Source organism: Musca vetustissima, unplaced genomic scaffold, assembly GCF_032173495.1.
Source record: "Musca vetustissima isolate MV318-11 ecotype Yass unplaced genomic scaffold, APGP_CSIRO_Mvet_v1 utg42679, whole genome shotgun sequence".
NCBI lineage: Eukaryota > Metazoa > Arthropoda > Insecta > Diptera > Muscidae > Musca > Musca vetustissima.
Window position 1 is genome coordinate 124,944 of NW_026876512.1, and position 14,155 is coordinate 139,098.

Genomic DNA, 14,155 nt, shown 5'->3' on the forward strand with positions numbered 1-14,155 from the left:
GCCAGAAGGAGCCGTTTCAATAGATTGTGTGGGTAGTCTGAAACAGTGACTTATCGATAGCTTTAGGTGTTAGGAATTCAGAATATTGACTAAGTGTTTATGTTAGGTTTAAGTAATCAAGAAATAATGAAATTAATAAATATTGTTTATGTGTAAATGTTTAGATTAATATGAATTGCTAGTTGTTTTCTGTGAGGGAGGAAGATAGGACGATGTTGCAGTAAGGTGAGTGTGTGTGGAATCAGGGGCCCTTTAAAATTAAGCCTTTATGAGGACGAAAAGGGTCAAGGTTGGGCGGGCGAAGTGCGGGAATAATTGACACCAAATTCCCTCGATATGGTCGTATGTGTGTTGTCATTTTGTATTGTTGTTTGTTGTTCTATTTCCGTTTTCCTTCTTGATTGTTCGACCCCTAGGGCTGATGGTGGTAGGGTTGGGAATTCACCCCTAAAGCGGTGCCCCGACTGAGCTGGTTGGAACCCCACCAGGAGCCGCAGTAGGCGGTACGCAACAAAGCCTTTATCATTTTCCAGACGAATGGTAATTCCCCGAAGGATTTAGTTTCAAGTAAGTTCATCAAATTTATTAAATGTTGACTATACATTTATTAAAAAAAAATCCCCCACCAAATTCTCTGGAAATTACGTGGAAAAATATTTGTTAAAAATCCTTGCCTTTCAGCCTTTGAAAAAAGTATTCTTTTAAATTTTCACACCATTCCAAGGCCTTGAGAAATGTCCTCTAAAAAATTCTCGCCTTCATAGGCCTTGAGTTAATTTTTAGAATGATATTTTTAACGAATATTTTTTTAATCCCTCCAGCAAATATTCTTTTAAAAATGTATGCTCTGCTAATCCTTGATAATAACATACCACCTTCCAAATTCCATACCAAATTTTAAAAATTTACTACATTTTTCCTCTCTTTATTAGACATTACTTCGTTTCATCATACAATCGTTTTAACAATTTTAAATACATTATCTTCCTCATGGATGCACATAGCATCCAGCAGCGTACAACGTTTTTTCTTCTTTTTTCATTAAATTTACAATAAAATAATTAGCTAAAATTTACAATCATCGGTTTATTGTGTGAGGCCCAACTTCTTTTTCAATGATTCGGGCATTTCTGGTGGTGGTGGTCTAGGCATACGCAAGTATACTTTAACGGCATCATAGATGAACCATTGGGCAGCGGTCAAGGTACCGATCATGACAATTCTGGGTACTAAGCCACCCCACAAACCTGTAAGTACACACACACACGTAACGATTAGTAATATTAAAATATATATTTTTTCTTTATAGAACTCACCACTCCAGCCCAAGGCCTTGGCCACATCCAAAGCCGATGAACCCTTGGCGGCTTGATTCAATTTGGAAACAACAGTATCAGCAGGATGTGAAACAATGGCACAGAATACACCAGCAATATAACCGGCAGCAAATGTGACAACCAACTGTTCGCCCTTGGTGCATTCTTGACGTGGTTTGGGTACAACATAACTTGAAATCGAAAAGAAATCAAAACATTTATTAATGTGCACTTTTTTTCTAGCACCCTTGTCATACTTACGCATACAACAATTCCAAAGTTCTTTCAAAGCAGGCAAACTTCATCATGGTATAGGGGATTTGACGCATCCACAATGGCACCAAACCCTTGTAGAAAGCACCCAAACCCTCTTGGGCCGACATCTTGGGCAATGCCTCCCTCAAGGTATTGGCAAAACCGGGTGTGGTCTGAATCTTAACCTTGGCCGCTTCCATGGGAGCCAAAGCAATATCAGCAAAGAATTCAGCCGAAGCGGAGGCGGCCAAATACAATGAAGTTCTGTACAAATAGGAATTCTCCTCACCAATGGCATTGGAATAGATAACTTTGAAGACTTCATAGAGACCGAATTTGCACAGACCCTGGGCTGAATAGCCAAAGAAGGTGGGTGCCCAACCCTTGGACAAACCCTTAAAACCATCCTCAGCCAATGTTACACGGAAACCGTTGACGACACTCTTATATTTGGCTGGATCGACTTGCAAACGACACTTGACCAAATCCAATGGTACGACCATTGTGTGTGTGGTACCACAGGAGATGACACCGCCCAAACCGCACAGGGCAAAATATAAATTCGAACCAAATTCACAGGAATCTAAAACGTAAGATTGTTTTGAATTAAGTTAAAATTATTAAAATTGTAAAAACTATTTTTGTTGTTGTGCTTACCGCCCTCAGCAGCTGCAGCAGCTTGGATATGATGATGTTCGGTCAATTGACCTTTTTCCATAGCTGGTTCACAGCTGGCTGTGGTGAAGGGCTTTTTGAAAGGCGAATTTTGAGCAGCCTCAATCAATGAGGTGAACAACATAATGATGTTGGGTTTTGTTTACGGGAACAACTGGAAAATGAAAAAAAGAAAACAAAGGTATGAAGATAAAGAGAAATTCTTGTTGAAAAAAATATTTAAAAAAAATCTACGCTTGTCTTTAAGCAATAAGAAGAGTCCTATGGATAGACTCTAAAAAAATATTCAAAAAAATCAACGACTATGAATAGACCATAAAAAATCTACGACTATGGATAGACCCTAAAAAATCTACGACAATGGATAGACCCTATTTTTTTTAAATTCACGCTTTGGATAGACCCTACAATTTTTGTTTAAATCTACGCCCATGGATAGACCCTGATTTTTTTTAAATTATAGTAGTTTTAAAAAATCTACGCTCATGTATGGGCCTAAAAAATTATTTTAAAAAATCTACGCCAGTTGATAGGCCCAAATTCGCCTCAGAAGAACTTTCCGACTGGACTCTACTGTGAAAAAAGTTCTGTAGGAAAATTCACCTCTGATTAAATATTCTGTAGACAAATTCACCACTGATAAAATCTTTCATAGAAATATTCACCTCCTATAAATTTCTATATAGAAAAAATTATTTTCTTTTTTTTATTCCGACCATATTTTTGCTGTAGCAAAAATCCTATAGAAATATTCACCTTCGATGAATTATTTTGTAAAAATTTTAAACCAAAGTCTTCATGCAAAAATAATCTCAGAATACACCTCAGAAGAACTTTCCGATTAATTCTTCTGTAGAAAACTTCACCTTCGATCAAATCTTTTGTAGAAAAATTCACTACCGATGAACTCTTCCATAGGAAAATTCACCACCGATGAACTCTTCTATAGGAAAATTCTTACTTTCCTGTATGAAAATTCACCACCGATGAACTCTTCCATAGGACAATTCACCACCGATAAACTCTTCCAAAGGAAAATTCACTTCCGATGAACTCTTCTATAGAAAAATTCACCTCCGATAAACTTCTATATAGATAAATGAATTTTCGATTTATCTTCCGATCATCTTCCTCCTGTAAATCCTAGTTAATATTAATTTCTTCTCTTGAAAAATTCACCTTCTTTGAAATTCAGAAAAATTAATTTTTGATTAATGTTCCGATTCATCAGGAAAAACTTGTACCCCTTCCCTTTGGCCTTTTCCAAATTCAATGTTATTTTGTATATATTTTTTATTTCATTGTTGTTTCGAAATTAGAACTTGGCAAGGAAATCTTTAATTTTTCGATTTCCGTCTTCAATGCCTGATCGATGTCCGATCGATGGGCAAATTTCAAGTTCAAGGGTTAATGTATTGCGTCACCGAAAATTCAATTTTTTTGTGGTTCGAAAAAAGCCTAATGAAACAGTGTTTTTCAAACGTAAACACTGTTTTTTAAAAGCAATTTTGAGGTTAGGGACGATTCCCGTCCATTGTAATTTGCCAAAAATGATGTAACTTTGCATTGGAGACAAAAAAATCGCGTGCAATAGAAGGTCATTAACACTAATTGGCCATAAGTGATGCATAATCAAATTGACATAATCCAAGGCGAGGATAGTTGGAAAATTTCGAAAAATTTTAATTTATTTTTTTTTTTAATTTTTATTGAAAAAAAACTGTAATGTAGTCTTCTTCAGCTTGGGTTTGTTTTATTTTGAAGAAAAAGGTTTTTTAATTTCCAATTTTTTTCACAAAGTCCAATATTTTTTTCATGTGTATTTTTTTTACATATAAATATGCACATATTTATATATACATTTTTTTAAAACAACAAAAAAATGGAATCTATACTACAAGAAAACCTTATGACATTTCATTATTTTTGTAAATTATATATATTGCATAACACTTCGTATATTTTTGCACTATCAACGAACTAGTCTTTTTTAAGTTTTTTTTTAATTTTTGAATTTATTTTTGTAATTGTTTATAAAATTTTTGTTATTCTGTTTTAAAACTCACTTTACAAAATCTAAAAATTTATTTTATTTATCTACGAAATTTATCTTTTGGGAAAAAAGAATAAATTTCGTTTTTTGTGGTTTCTATTTGAAACTTGGCGTATGCTACGCGTTCGTTAAACACCCAACAACTGAAATTAATTTCAAATTTTATTTGAAAATCTAATGAGATTTGAATACAAGATGCAAGAAATTGCATTTCTTGTTGCATACAATGAAGATGCACTCTCTGAGTAGAGAGACACCTGGGCGCTCAGAGAGAATTTCTTGAACTATTTTTAACCCATGAGTAGCGGAAATGAAGGGACAAACAAGAAACAATTTTATAAAATTTTTAATATATATAATAACTTTCCAAAATTATCAAGTCCTTTCTACCTTTCATATGGACCCAATAATAATATTCTCCTATTTTCCTTTTTGCAGATAAACTGCAGCCAACTCTCCCACTCTCATCCAACACAAATAAATAACAAAGTACACCAGTTTTCACCCACATATCCCGTTATGGTCCCCTATGGGTTAAGTACAAACAAAAACAAAAATGCGTGAGTACAATTTTCTGTTTTTACTTGCAACTAAAAAAATTGCAAAAAAAAAATATTTAAAAATAAATTTCATTACCAAACTGAAAGATGTTCTCAATGCAAGGCCGCCACAGTCTTTATGCAATAGCAGAGACCTGTGGGAGAAGAGTTCAATTATTTTGTTGTGGTTTCCCGTTATATTTCTCTTGACAAAAAATAAGGACTATTAAGGCAAACAATAAATATTTTAAAAAATCCAGTCAGTCTAAGGACCCTGAAAAACTATTTTTAAAAAAATATCTAAAAATTTTTTTAATCCACGCCTGTTGGTAGACCATAAAAAAATATATTTAAAAAATCCTGTCTAAGGACCCTACAGCGGACGTTCTTCTCAGATGCCATAAGGAATCCTGTCCGCTTACATACCCTGAGAAAACAGGGACTTAGTGAGCTCATGAAAGCGACCAGACGACATACAACAGGGCGCATAACTCAAAACTCGATATTGTTGGAACTCCTAGATCAAACGCGCAAAGAAAAAGTCTAGGATAAATTTCTGTGTGTCGATAGAAGGAGTCAACGACGCTGCTAGGTTTCGAAGACTACTATCCCAGGATCCGAAGTCCATCGGAAGTATCAAGAAGAAGGATGGAGCGTGAACGCACTCTGGTTTTGAGACTCTTAATCTCCTAGCTGAGACTCATTTCCCAGGTTGCAATGATATGGGTACCATCGACGGTGAACGTGATGACACTCAGCCCCTTGTGACTCTAGAACAGAAATAAGATACGATGGGTAGTCAATACATTCAAACCGTATAAATCGCCGGCGATGCTTCAATTTGCCTCCCCAAGAATATATCCTATCCTTGAGATAAGAGGGCAAGTCTGTAGAATCTTCACTGCACGAGGTGGGTACATTGAGAGGAATATGGAAAATTCAAATTTTACGCTGGCCGCCTTCCTAGATATATAGAACAACGTTAAACTTGAATCCATAAATCGCTCACTTAAATAAGTTGGCATTCCTGATACCCTTACGTATTGGATACAGCAGAATTATGCATTATATATACAGCAGAATTATACATTCTATGGTTCTCTTGTGTGTTGGAACTGTCTGCGCCACAAGTCGACATCCAGTAAACTAGATAAGGTACAAAGAGCCGCCTCGATTTTAGTTACAGGAGCCAGGAGGAGTACGCCACAAGCAGCTCTGAGCGCAATGCTGAATTTTAAGCCTCTGGCCCTCAGCATTAAGTATCAGGCATTTCTTGTTGCATACAAAGCCTTCTGGCCTTCTATACAGACGGATCCAAGATGGAAGAAAGTACAGGGGCGGGCGTCTACTGGTAAAAGCTAGGCCTTGACACATCCCCAAACCTAACCTAACCTAAGGACCCTACAAAATTTTTTTCAAAAAATCCACGCCAAAATTAAAACCTTTTTATTAATTTTTAAAAATAATTTTAATTTGTTTATTTTTTATATGATTTTGTCGATATCTTAAACTCAGTATAGTATACAAAAATGTATTTTGATTTTATGTGTGTTATGTATGTATGGTTGTTGTTGTAGTAGTTATGTAAAGCAATAATACTTTTAAATAAGTACATATTTTTTTAATTATTTATAATTTAAATGGACATGAGTTAGTGAGGGCGAGAGGAGTAGGGGATATTTTGGGGCTGCCCAATATAGCGGTGAACACATATTTATATTTTTTTGTTTGTGTGTGTGTGTTAAGCACCGCATGGCTATTTTTTTCTTAATTAATTATTTTTTATTGAAACATTTAGTATGTATATATATAAAAAATATAATACTCAATTATTATTTTTTGTTTAAACAATCTTAACATAAACATATATATCTAAGCATTAAAAATGCATGCAAAAGTTTAGTAGTTACAACAACATGATGGATTTGGATTATGAGAGGTCTCATCAGGGCCATAATACTGCCGCATGTATTATGTGGAGACCCCTGGCTGGTTATATTATATATTTGTTTCCATTTCTTTTTTCCTTTTGTATAGTTAAACTATATTTAAAAAAAAGAAGTTCGGTGTATACCTTAAATTAAATGCTTAATTGGATTGGATTTGAAAATAAAAAAAATACCTTAAAAACTAATATTGGCAATCAAATTTGTTGTTGGAATTTAATTTTCTTACCATAAGAAAATTAAAATCGAAACAAACAAAAAATCTACAAAATAAAATATTTATAAACAATTATACAAAATTATGGCTATGATTCGGAAGTTTCCATGTGTCTGTGTACAGTAACAGGAGCTAAAATAAGATGGGTAGCTCCCGGCACGGAGCCACCACCATCATCACAAGCATTACCCCCAGCTGCCAATGAACTTTGTAGGGGTATTGTGGTCGGTTCATATACCCCACGACTGGGTGAATGTGAATATTTTTTCGGCGAGGTTAAATTATAACGCGACTCCTTGGACGAGGGAAATCCATAATGTGATGATGATGAATGGTGTTGTTGTTGTTGCTGACGATTTGTGGGCGATGATATGGATGTTGATATGGACATTGTATCGGATTTACTGTGACGTTTATCGTTCAGCAGCAGCGGCTCGGCCAGTGTAAAACATTGATGATCCGATGAATCTTCATGTGGTGTCATGGTGGAATAACCATGATCCGATTCACCATTTGGTGGCCGACGATAACTGCTACCCGTACTCATGTGGTAGGGGGATATATCCGCCGCATTCATAAGGCTACGTTGGGCGGCAGTGTGATCATAGCCACCACTAATACCACCACCTCCCGGGGGATCATCTGCCTGGCAATCATCAAAATTGAAACGTGACAGGGGGAGGCCATAGTTCTCTTCTTGCATGGAATCCATATAGAATTGTTCCTGGGAGGAGCTGTCGACATTGTGGCGATAACAATAGATGGCAAAACCGATGACAATGGCCAGGACAATTAAAGCACCACCTACTGGGCCAAATGCCGAATAATTGCTGGGCTTTTGCGAAGGATTATAGCCATGGGCAGCCATCAAGTCATCATCATACAAGTCACCATAGGGTGACAAGCTGGCAAGGACACCTGGAAGAGAGAGAGAGAGAGAGAGAGAAAAAAAAAACAAAAAAATTATTAAAAAAATAGTCGATTTTTTTTTTAATATTTTTTTCAAGGCGTGGATTTTTTTTAAATATTTTTTTCAAGGCGTAGATTTTTTTAAAATATATTTTTTTCAAGGCGTAGATTTTTTAAAAATATTTTTTTCAAGGCGTAGATTTTTTAAAAATATATTTTTCAAGGCGTAGATTTTTTAAGTATTTTTTTTTTCAAGGCGTAGATTTTTTTAACATATTTTTTTCAAGGCATGGATTTTATAAAATATTTTTTCAAGGCCTACCTTTTTTTAAATATTTTTTTTTTCAAGGCGTAGATTTTTTTTAAATATTTTTTTCAAGGCCTAAATTTTTTTAAAATATTTTTTTCAAGACGTAGATTTTTTAAAAATATTTTTTTCAAGGCCTAGATTTTTTTAAATTATTTTTCAAGCTGTAGATTTTTTTAAATAATTTTTCAAGGCCTAGATTTTTGTTAAATATTTTTTTCAAGTTGTGGATTTTTTAAAATATTTTTTCAAAGCCTATATTTAAAAAAAAATTAAGGCCTAGATTTTTTTAAATATTTTTTTCAAAGCGTAGATTTTTTTAAAATAATTTTTCAAGGCGTAGATTTTTATAATATATTTTTTTCAAGGCGTAGATTTTTTTAACAATTTTTTTTCAAGGCGTAGATTTTTTTTAAATATTTTTTTTCAAGGCGTAGATTTTTTTTAAATATTTTTTTCAAGGCGTAGATTTTTTTAAAATATTTTTTTTCAAGGCGTAGATTTTTTTAATATCTTTTTCAAAGTGTTTTTTTAAGGCGTAAATTTTTTTTAATATTTTTTTTCAAGGCGTAAATTTTTTTTTAATATCTTATTCAAAGTGTTTTTTTTAAGGCGTAAATTTTTTTTTAATATTTTTTTTCAAGGCGTAATTTTTTTTTAATAGAGGCCTAGATTTTTTAAGATATTTTTTCAAAGCGTACATTTTTTAATATTTTTTTCAATGTTTTGAATTTTTTAAAAATATTTTTTCAAAGTTTTGAATTTTTTAAAAATATTTTTTTAAAGTTTTGAATTTTTTAAAAATGTTTTTTCATGGTTTTGAATTGTTTAAAAATATTTTTTCAAAGTTTTGAATTTTTTAAAAATATTTTTTTCAAGGTTTTGATTTTTTTTTTTTTAATATTTTTAAGATTTTGAATTTTATAAAAATATTTTTTCTGGGTTTTGAATTTTGCAAAAAAATATTTTTTCATCGTTTAGAATTTTTCAAAAAAAGTTTTCAACTCACCATTATAGCAAGTCGATTGGGCACTACAGAAAGCCGCCGCAAATCCATTACCATCCACATCCTGCTGGCACCATTCACAACCCATAACACCCAAACATTCACGCTGAGTATTGTAAATATCACAATTGATGTTGACACAAGACGGTAGACCGAGCATCTGTTCATGCATTAGCTGGGAAGACTCCATGGTATAGGATTCATAGGGTGGCTCACAATACGGATATTGTTTGGTGATATTTAAATAGGATAAATTCGGACCACCGTCATCAATATCCTCATCTTCTGCATCAAGTAGAGATGTGACCGAATCCACACCCACACCATTTGTGGCCACTGTCATGGGACATTCACAGGGACACTCACAATCCGATTGATCCATACGCTTGCAATTTAGGCATTGGCGATCAATGGTACTGCAGGGGCAAAAGGCACCACCATCACAGGTGGAATTGAGGACGGCAGCAAAGATGTTGGAACCCTTGATAAGGGCTATGGCATATTTGGTCCGCTCACCATGTACCACATTGGTGAGGATCTCATTGAGAGAGGTGTTGAACACGTAGTAACGTTGCAGGGTACGATTTTGATAATTGGCACAGGCCAATTTGCGTACCAAACTTTTGTGATTCAAGATGTCATTGGCCAAATAGGATTCCTTGTGGGTAATGTGTTCATGGGGCCGCCTTTGATTACGTGTGGCCGTCTTGGCCTCCATCATCGAGGGGTGGGCCACCAAATAACCCTCATTTTCAAAGAGCAGACACTTGATGTTGTGCATCAAACACAGCGGCGTGGAATCCAAGATGATCTTGTAAAGATAGGCATAGGGAACATCCATGGCCACAATGGCCACCGGTTGATCACGTTCTATGGAATGTAAAGCATTTGATTTTCCTTCAAATATGGTGTGGGCAATGGTGATGATGTAACCTGCCCCGGCGGCATCTAGGTAAGGTTCTGTAACCACCAATCTGCCTGGGTTTTGTATGGCCTTGCGATACCAGGTGCGTTGTGAGGGATCAAAGAGATTGTTAAGCAGGCAACCGGGATAGACCTGCAACACACCATTCACCGAGGCAATGTAACGCCGGATGATGAAGTTCCTCAACGATCCACGGGCATCTTGATGGCGCTTTTTCAAATGCTGCATGGCTGTGTAGAGGGCATTTACTTCTTGCCTAATTTGTGGCCTTAACCCTGGATTGGCCAGCAGCCCCGTGGAATCTTTCAAATAGGCAATGATACTTTCCGATATGGTTTTCAATTGATTTTGTGACGAACTAACACGATTATTGTGCAGGAAGGTAAATGGCGATTCAAAGGCCAATGAACTTAGAAATAATGTGGCAGCATCCATGGTGGATATTTGTCGAAAGTAGCGGCATAAATTTGTGGTTCCCGCCGGTGGTAGCAGATCCAAACGATGATAGATTAAATCAATTGTCGTGAAATACTGTTCATAATCATCGCTATGGGGTGGTGGCGGATACATGGGTATATTATTTTTTGAGGCAAAGTGTTTCAGGGTCAGTGGCAAGGCGGCAGGGAGTTGAAGATTTAATTTCAATTCTGTATTTTTATTCGCTGTAGAATTGGCTTCCTCCGTCCTCCTGGTGTTGACCATACACAGGACATAGAACCCCAAAATATTATGCCATTGATATGTTCGTATGAATTTCTCTTGCTTTCGATTTTTGGTCAAATAAATTGTGGTGGTGGCATTGCCATTTTCTTCCGCCAACATTCTCTGACGTATTTCGGCAAAATTTGTAGAATTTTCCAAATATTGTATATCCACGGGGAAAGGGGTTTGATTCAAAGTCACCGGTCTGGGGAAAGCTGGATGTGTTAGGGTATTACCATTTGTCTCTATCAGGAAGGCATACGAGTTGTCACCCTTATTACTCAGGGCAAATTGCTGTTGCTGATAATGATAGCTATTCACATCTTCTATTAAATCGGAGAGATATAAATTTACACCCACTACACCGAATGGGGCGACAGCATGGGTTATGGACACAATGCTATCTGTAAGGAGAAAAGAAAAAAAATATTAGAAAAAATATTATTTAAATTGAATTAAAAAATCCTTACCCTTACTGCTCGCATCCACAATGGGTGGGTGGACCTGCCATGTCTTTATCAAATAGGGATCTTGAAAATCTTTTTGAAAAATGGCCGTGGCGGTGCGTATTATTGTATCCTGTTGCATTTTGGTTAGAAAAAATAAGTTGCCCTTTAATTGTTGTAAATCTGCTGGTTTATACCAATCCTTGACATCGATATCATATTTGGTGTAATTTTGTGAGGTTATGTCCGTGAGGAATTGGCGCTCATACATTATGCGTTTTTCATCTGAAAGAAAGACAGAAATGGGAGATATTAAAAAATTTTATTTAAAAAATATAAAAATATTTTTTCAGGGTCCTTAGAACAGGTCTTAGAACCGGGCGTACATTTTTAAAAGTATTTTTCAATGCCTAGAACTAATTTTTAGGACCACTTAAAGACCTCTAACCTCGTGAATTTGTATGTCACCTTTATGTCCTCAGAATGTGGATTTTTTAGACCACCTTTAAGGCCTCAAAGTGTGGATTTTTAGACCACATTTAAGGCCTCAGAATTTAAGCCACTTTTAAGGCCACAGATTTGGAATTTTCTAGGCCACCTTTAAGGTCATAGAGTGTGGATTTTTTAGACCATCTTTATGGCCTTAGAATGTAGATTTTTAGGCCACCCCGAATACCTCAGAATTTAAGCCACACTTTAAGGCCACAGAGTGTGGATTTTTAGGCTTCACAGTATGGATCTTTTAGGCCACTCTTGAAGGCCTTTAAGCAAGGACTTTAAACCTCTTCAGTCCACCTTACCGCCATCTGAAATTATTTTTTTCTATTACTCACCCAAAACCACCCCGCAAGCATTGATGACAATTGGCTTCTGTAGCAATTTTTGGCCCTTGGCCACAACATTTAAAACATGCATGGCATCGGAGAAATTCGTTAGCAATCCTCGGGTAATATAGACAAATTCGATGGGTGTTTGGGCACCAATAAGGCTGGCATTTTCCAAACGCGATAACATTTTGAAAGCATACTCAAAACCCAATGAGTGATTCGTTAACGTGCGACTCAATGACAAACTTCCAATATAATTTAGAATTTCCTCTTTACGTTCACGCGAACTCAAATAGAGGCCATTTGCTGCATCCGTATCGGAGGCATCTAGTAGCAGCATATTTTCCACTTCATCGGAAACACATACCAGGCTTATTAAATCATTCGATGATAGTAATTGTAATATATTTGATATGTATGATTTTGCCAGCTCCAAGAGTTCACCACTCATTGCCGAACCCACATCGAGCAGAAGGAAGACATATTTCTTTTGTATGACCGAGGTAAAGAGATAACGAAAATGGGAGTCGTGGTAGAAACGATTATACGAATCACTGGCGTCATCACTGCGTGAGAGAAAATAAATATGTTTAATGTGATTTCCCACATGGGGTTTCTCCAGATTCCAGGGTGATTTGTCGTTTTTGAGAAGCGATTGTTTTAGGGATTTGATTTTTTCTTTGATATAAGAGTTCGCCTCCATTGTTAGTTCATTTTTTTCGTTGAGCAAAGAGGTGTCTATGTAATTTTTCATTAATGGAGCCGTGTAATCATCAGTCTTATCATAATTGAGTATTTCGATTTGTTGTTTATTGTAATTTTCCGCCAATGAAGACGATGACGAGGTGGTGAAACTTGTTGAGTCCACATCGTAACAGGATTGTATGAAAGTGTTTAAATACAGGGGTTTTATGTGTGGACTCAATGGACGTTCTATGTCATTTAATTCCATATCAAATTCAGGTTCGGAGTCAGAGTCATCTTCCTCTTCTTCTAGGTCTTCTTCATATTCCGCGGTGAATTGTACAATTTGGGTGATATTGGTTTGGAAGAAATCTCTTAGGTCGCGTACAATATGCAGGGCTTTTTCGATTTTCTCCGCCAATCTTTTGCTGAAGTGCTGCAGATCTTGTTGTAGTTTATATTCCAAAAGGGCCAGGGGTATGCGATCACCATTTATCGAGAGATTTTTATTGAATGTAAATGCCGAGGAACTGGAGAAATGCATGGAATCGAATATTTCCTAAAAGACAAAAGGGAAGGGAAATTAGAAATGTTTTTAAAAGGGTGTTCCAAAAACTAACCTGTATGGTTGCCACCCGCATTTCCACATTACGCATATTCTTGAACCGCTCATCCATGTTCCTTAGCAGCTGCCTTACATTTTGTTGGCTATTATAATTGGTAAAGAAAACATTGGCCGGAGTTTGTAGGAATTGTTGGGGTTGTTGTTGGCCAGCAACATTATTTATTAACACTGAAGATGATGATAATGGTGGCGAGGATCCTCCTGCCACCATCACATTCATTGCAGCTGCCGCCGCTGCTGCTGGTACCAATTCAATCGTTGCATTATTATAGTGTAAAGGCACTTTTGTTTGCTTCAGCCCAGGAAGACCAGCAGCCGCAGCAGCAATCGATGCTGGTATATTTATGGCAGCTACTTTTGCTGCATCTCTATCCTGCTGCTGCTGTTGTTGCTGTAGTTGTTGTAATATAGTTGGTGTTAAAGGAACATTTGGTTGTTGTTGTTGCTGTTGTAGTATTGTATTTGAATTGGTGGTTTGTTGTTGTGGTTGTTGATATGTAAATACCATTGATGGTAGTGTTGTTGTTGTGATTATGGCCAGAAGGCAAATAGCAACGTGGAATTGCCGCCGCCTCCACTGCCGACATTGTAACACACATCTATTAGTTGTGGGCATTTTTGTTGTCCTTTAGTGGTGTTGTGATGTTCTTCCTCAGATTCGGAATCCTTTATTTGTTGCATTTAGAAAAAAACAGATAAAAAATCCTTGGGAGGGCAAAAAGT

At 36.1% G+C, this 14,155-nt stretch overlaps 2 protein-coding genes across 2 annotated transcripts; both read right to left on the minus strand.

The window, feature by feature from the left end:
• Positions 1-1,076: 1,076 nt before the first annotated feature.
• Positions 1,077-2,407, minus strand: LOC133321075 (solute carrier family 25 member 3). The gene is made up of 4 exons (XM_061530174.1): positions 2,229-2,407; positions 1,578-2,154; positions 1,317-1,507; positions 1,077-1,247 (listed from the first exon to the last, which is right to left on the minus strand). Exons 1-4 carry the CDS (start codon positions 2,368-2,370, stop codon positions 1,087-1,089), a joined length of 1,071 nt encoding a protein of 356 aa, XP_061386158.1. The 5' UTR covers positions 2,371-2,407; the 3' UTR covers positions 1,077-1,086.
• Positions 2,408-7,089: 4,682 nt separating this feature from the next.
• LOC133321074 (VWFA and cache domain-containing protein CG16868) lies at positions 7,090-13,940 on the minus strand. The gene is made up of 5 exons (XM_061530173.1): positions 13,428-13,940; positions 12,130-13,366; positions 11,321-11,581; positions 9,227-11,254; positions 7,090-7,919 (listed from the first exon to the last, which is right to left on the minus strand). Exons 1-5 carry the CDS (start codon positions 13,938-13,940, stop codon positions 7,090-7,092), a joined length of 4,869 nt encoding a protein of 1,622 aa, XP_061386157.1.
• Positions 13,941-14,155: the final 215 nt, after the last annotated feature.

What these genes read in the sequence shown, in the direction of transcription:
- LOC133321074 (XM_061530173.1), bottom strand. Translation starts at nt 13,940, where the DNA reads ATGGTATTTACATATCAACAACCACAACAACAAACCACCAATTCAAAT. An exon ending in TGCGGGTGGCAACCATACAG is followed by an intron (nt 13,367 to 13,427) that starts GTTAGTTTTTGG and finishes TTTGTCTTTTAG; the next exon opens with GAAATATTCGATTCCATGCA. An exon ending in CCAATCGACTTGCTATAATG is followed by an intron (nt 7,920 to 9,226) that starts GTGAGTTGAAAA and finishes TCTCTCTTCCAG; the next exon opens with GTGTCCTTGCCAGCTTGTCA.
- LOC133321075 (XM_061530174.1), bottom strand. Translation starts at nt 2,370, where the DNA reads ATGTTGTTCACCTCATTGATTGAGGCTGCTCAAAATTCGCCTTTCAAA. An exon ending in TGCTGCAGCTGCTGAGGGCG is followed by an intron (nt 2,155 to 2,228) that starts GTAAGCACAACA and finishes CTTACGTTTTAG; the next exon opens with ATTCCTGTGAATTTGGTTCG. An exon ending in ACTTTGGAATTGTTGTATGC is followed by an intron (nt 1,508 to 1,577) that starts GTAAGTATGACA and finishes TTCGATTTCAAG; the next exon opens with TTATGTTGTACCCAAACCAC.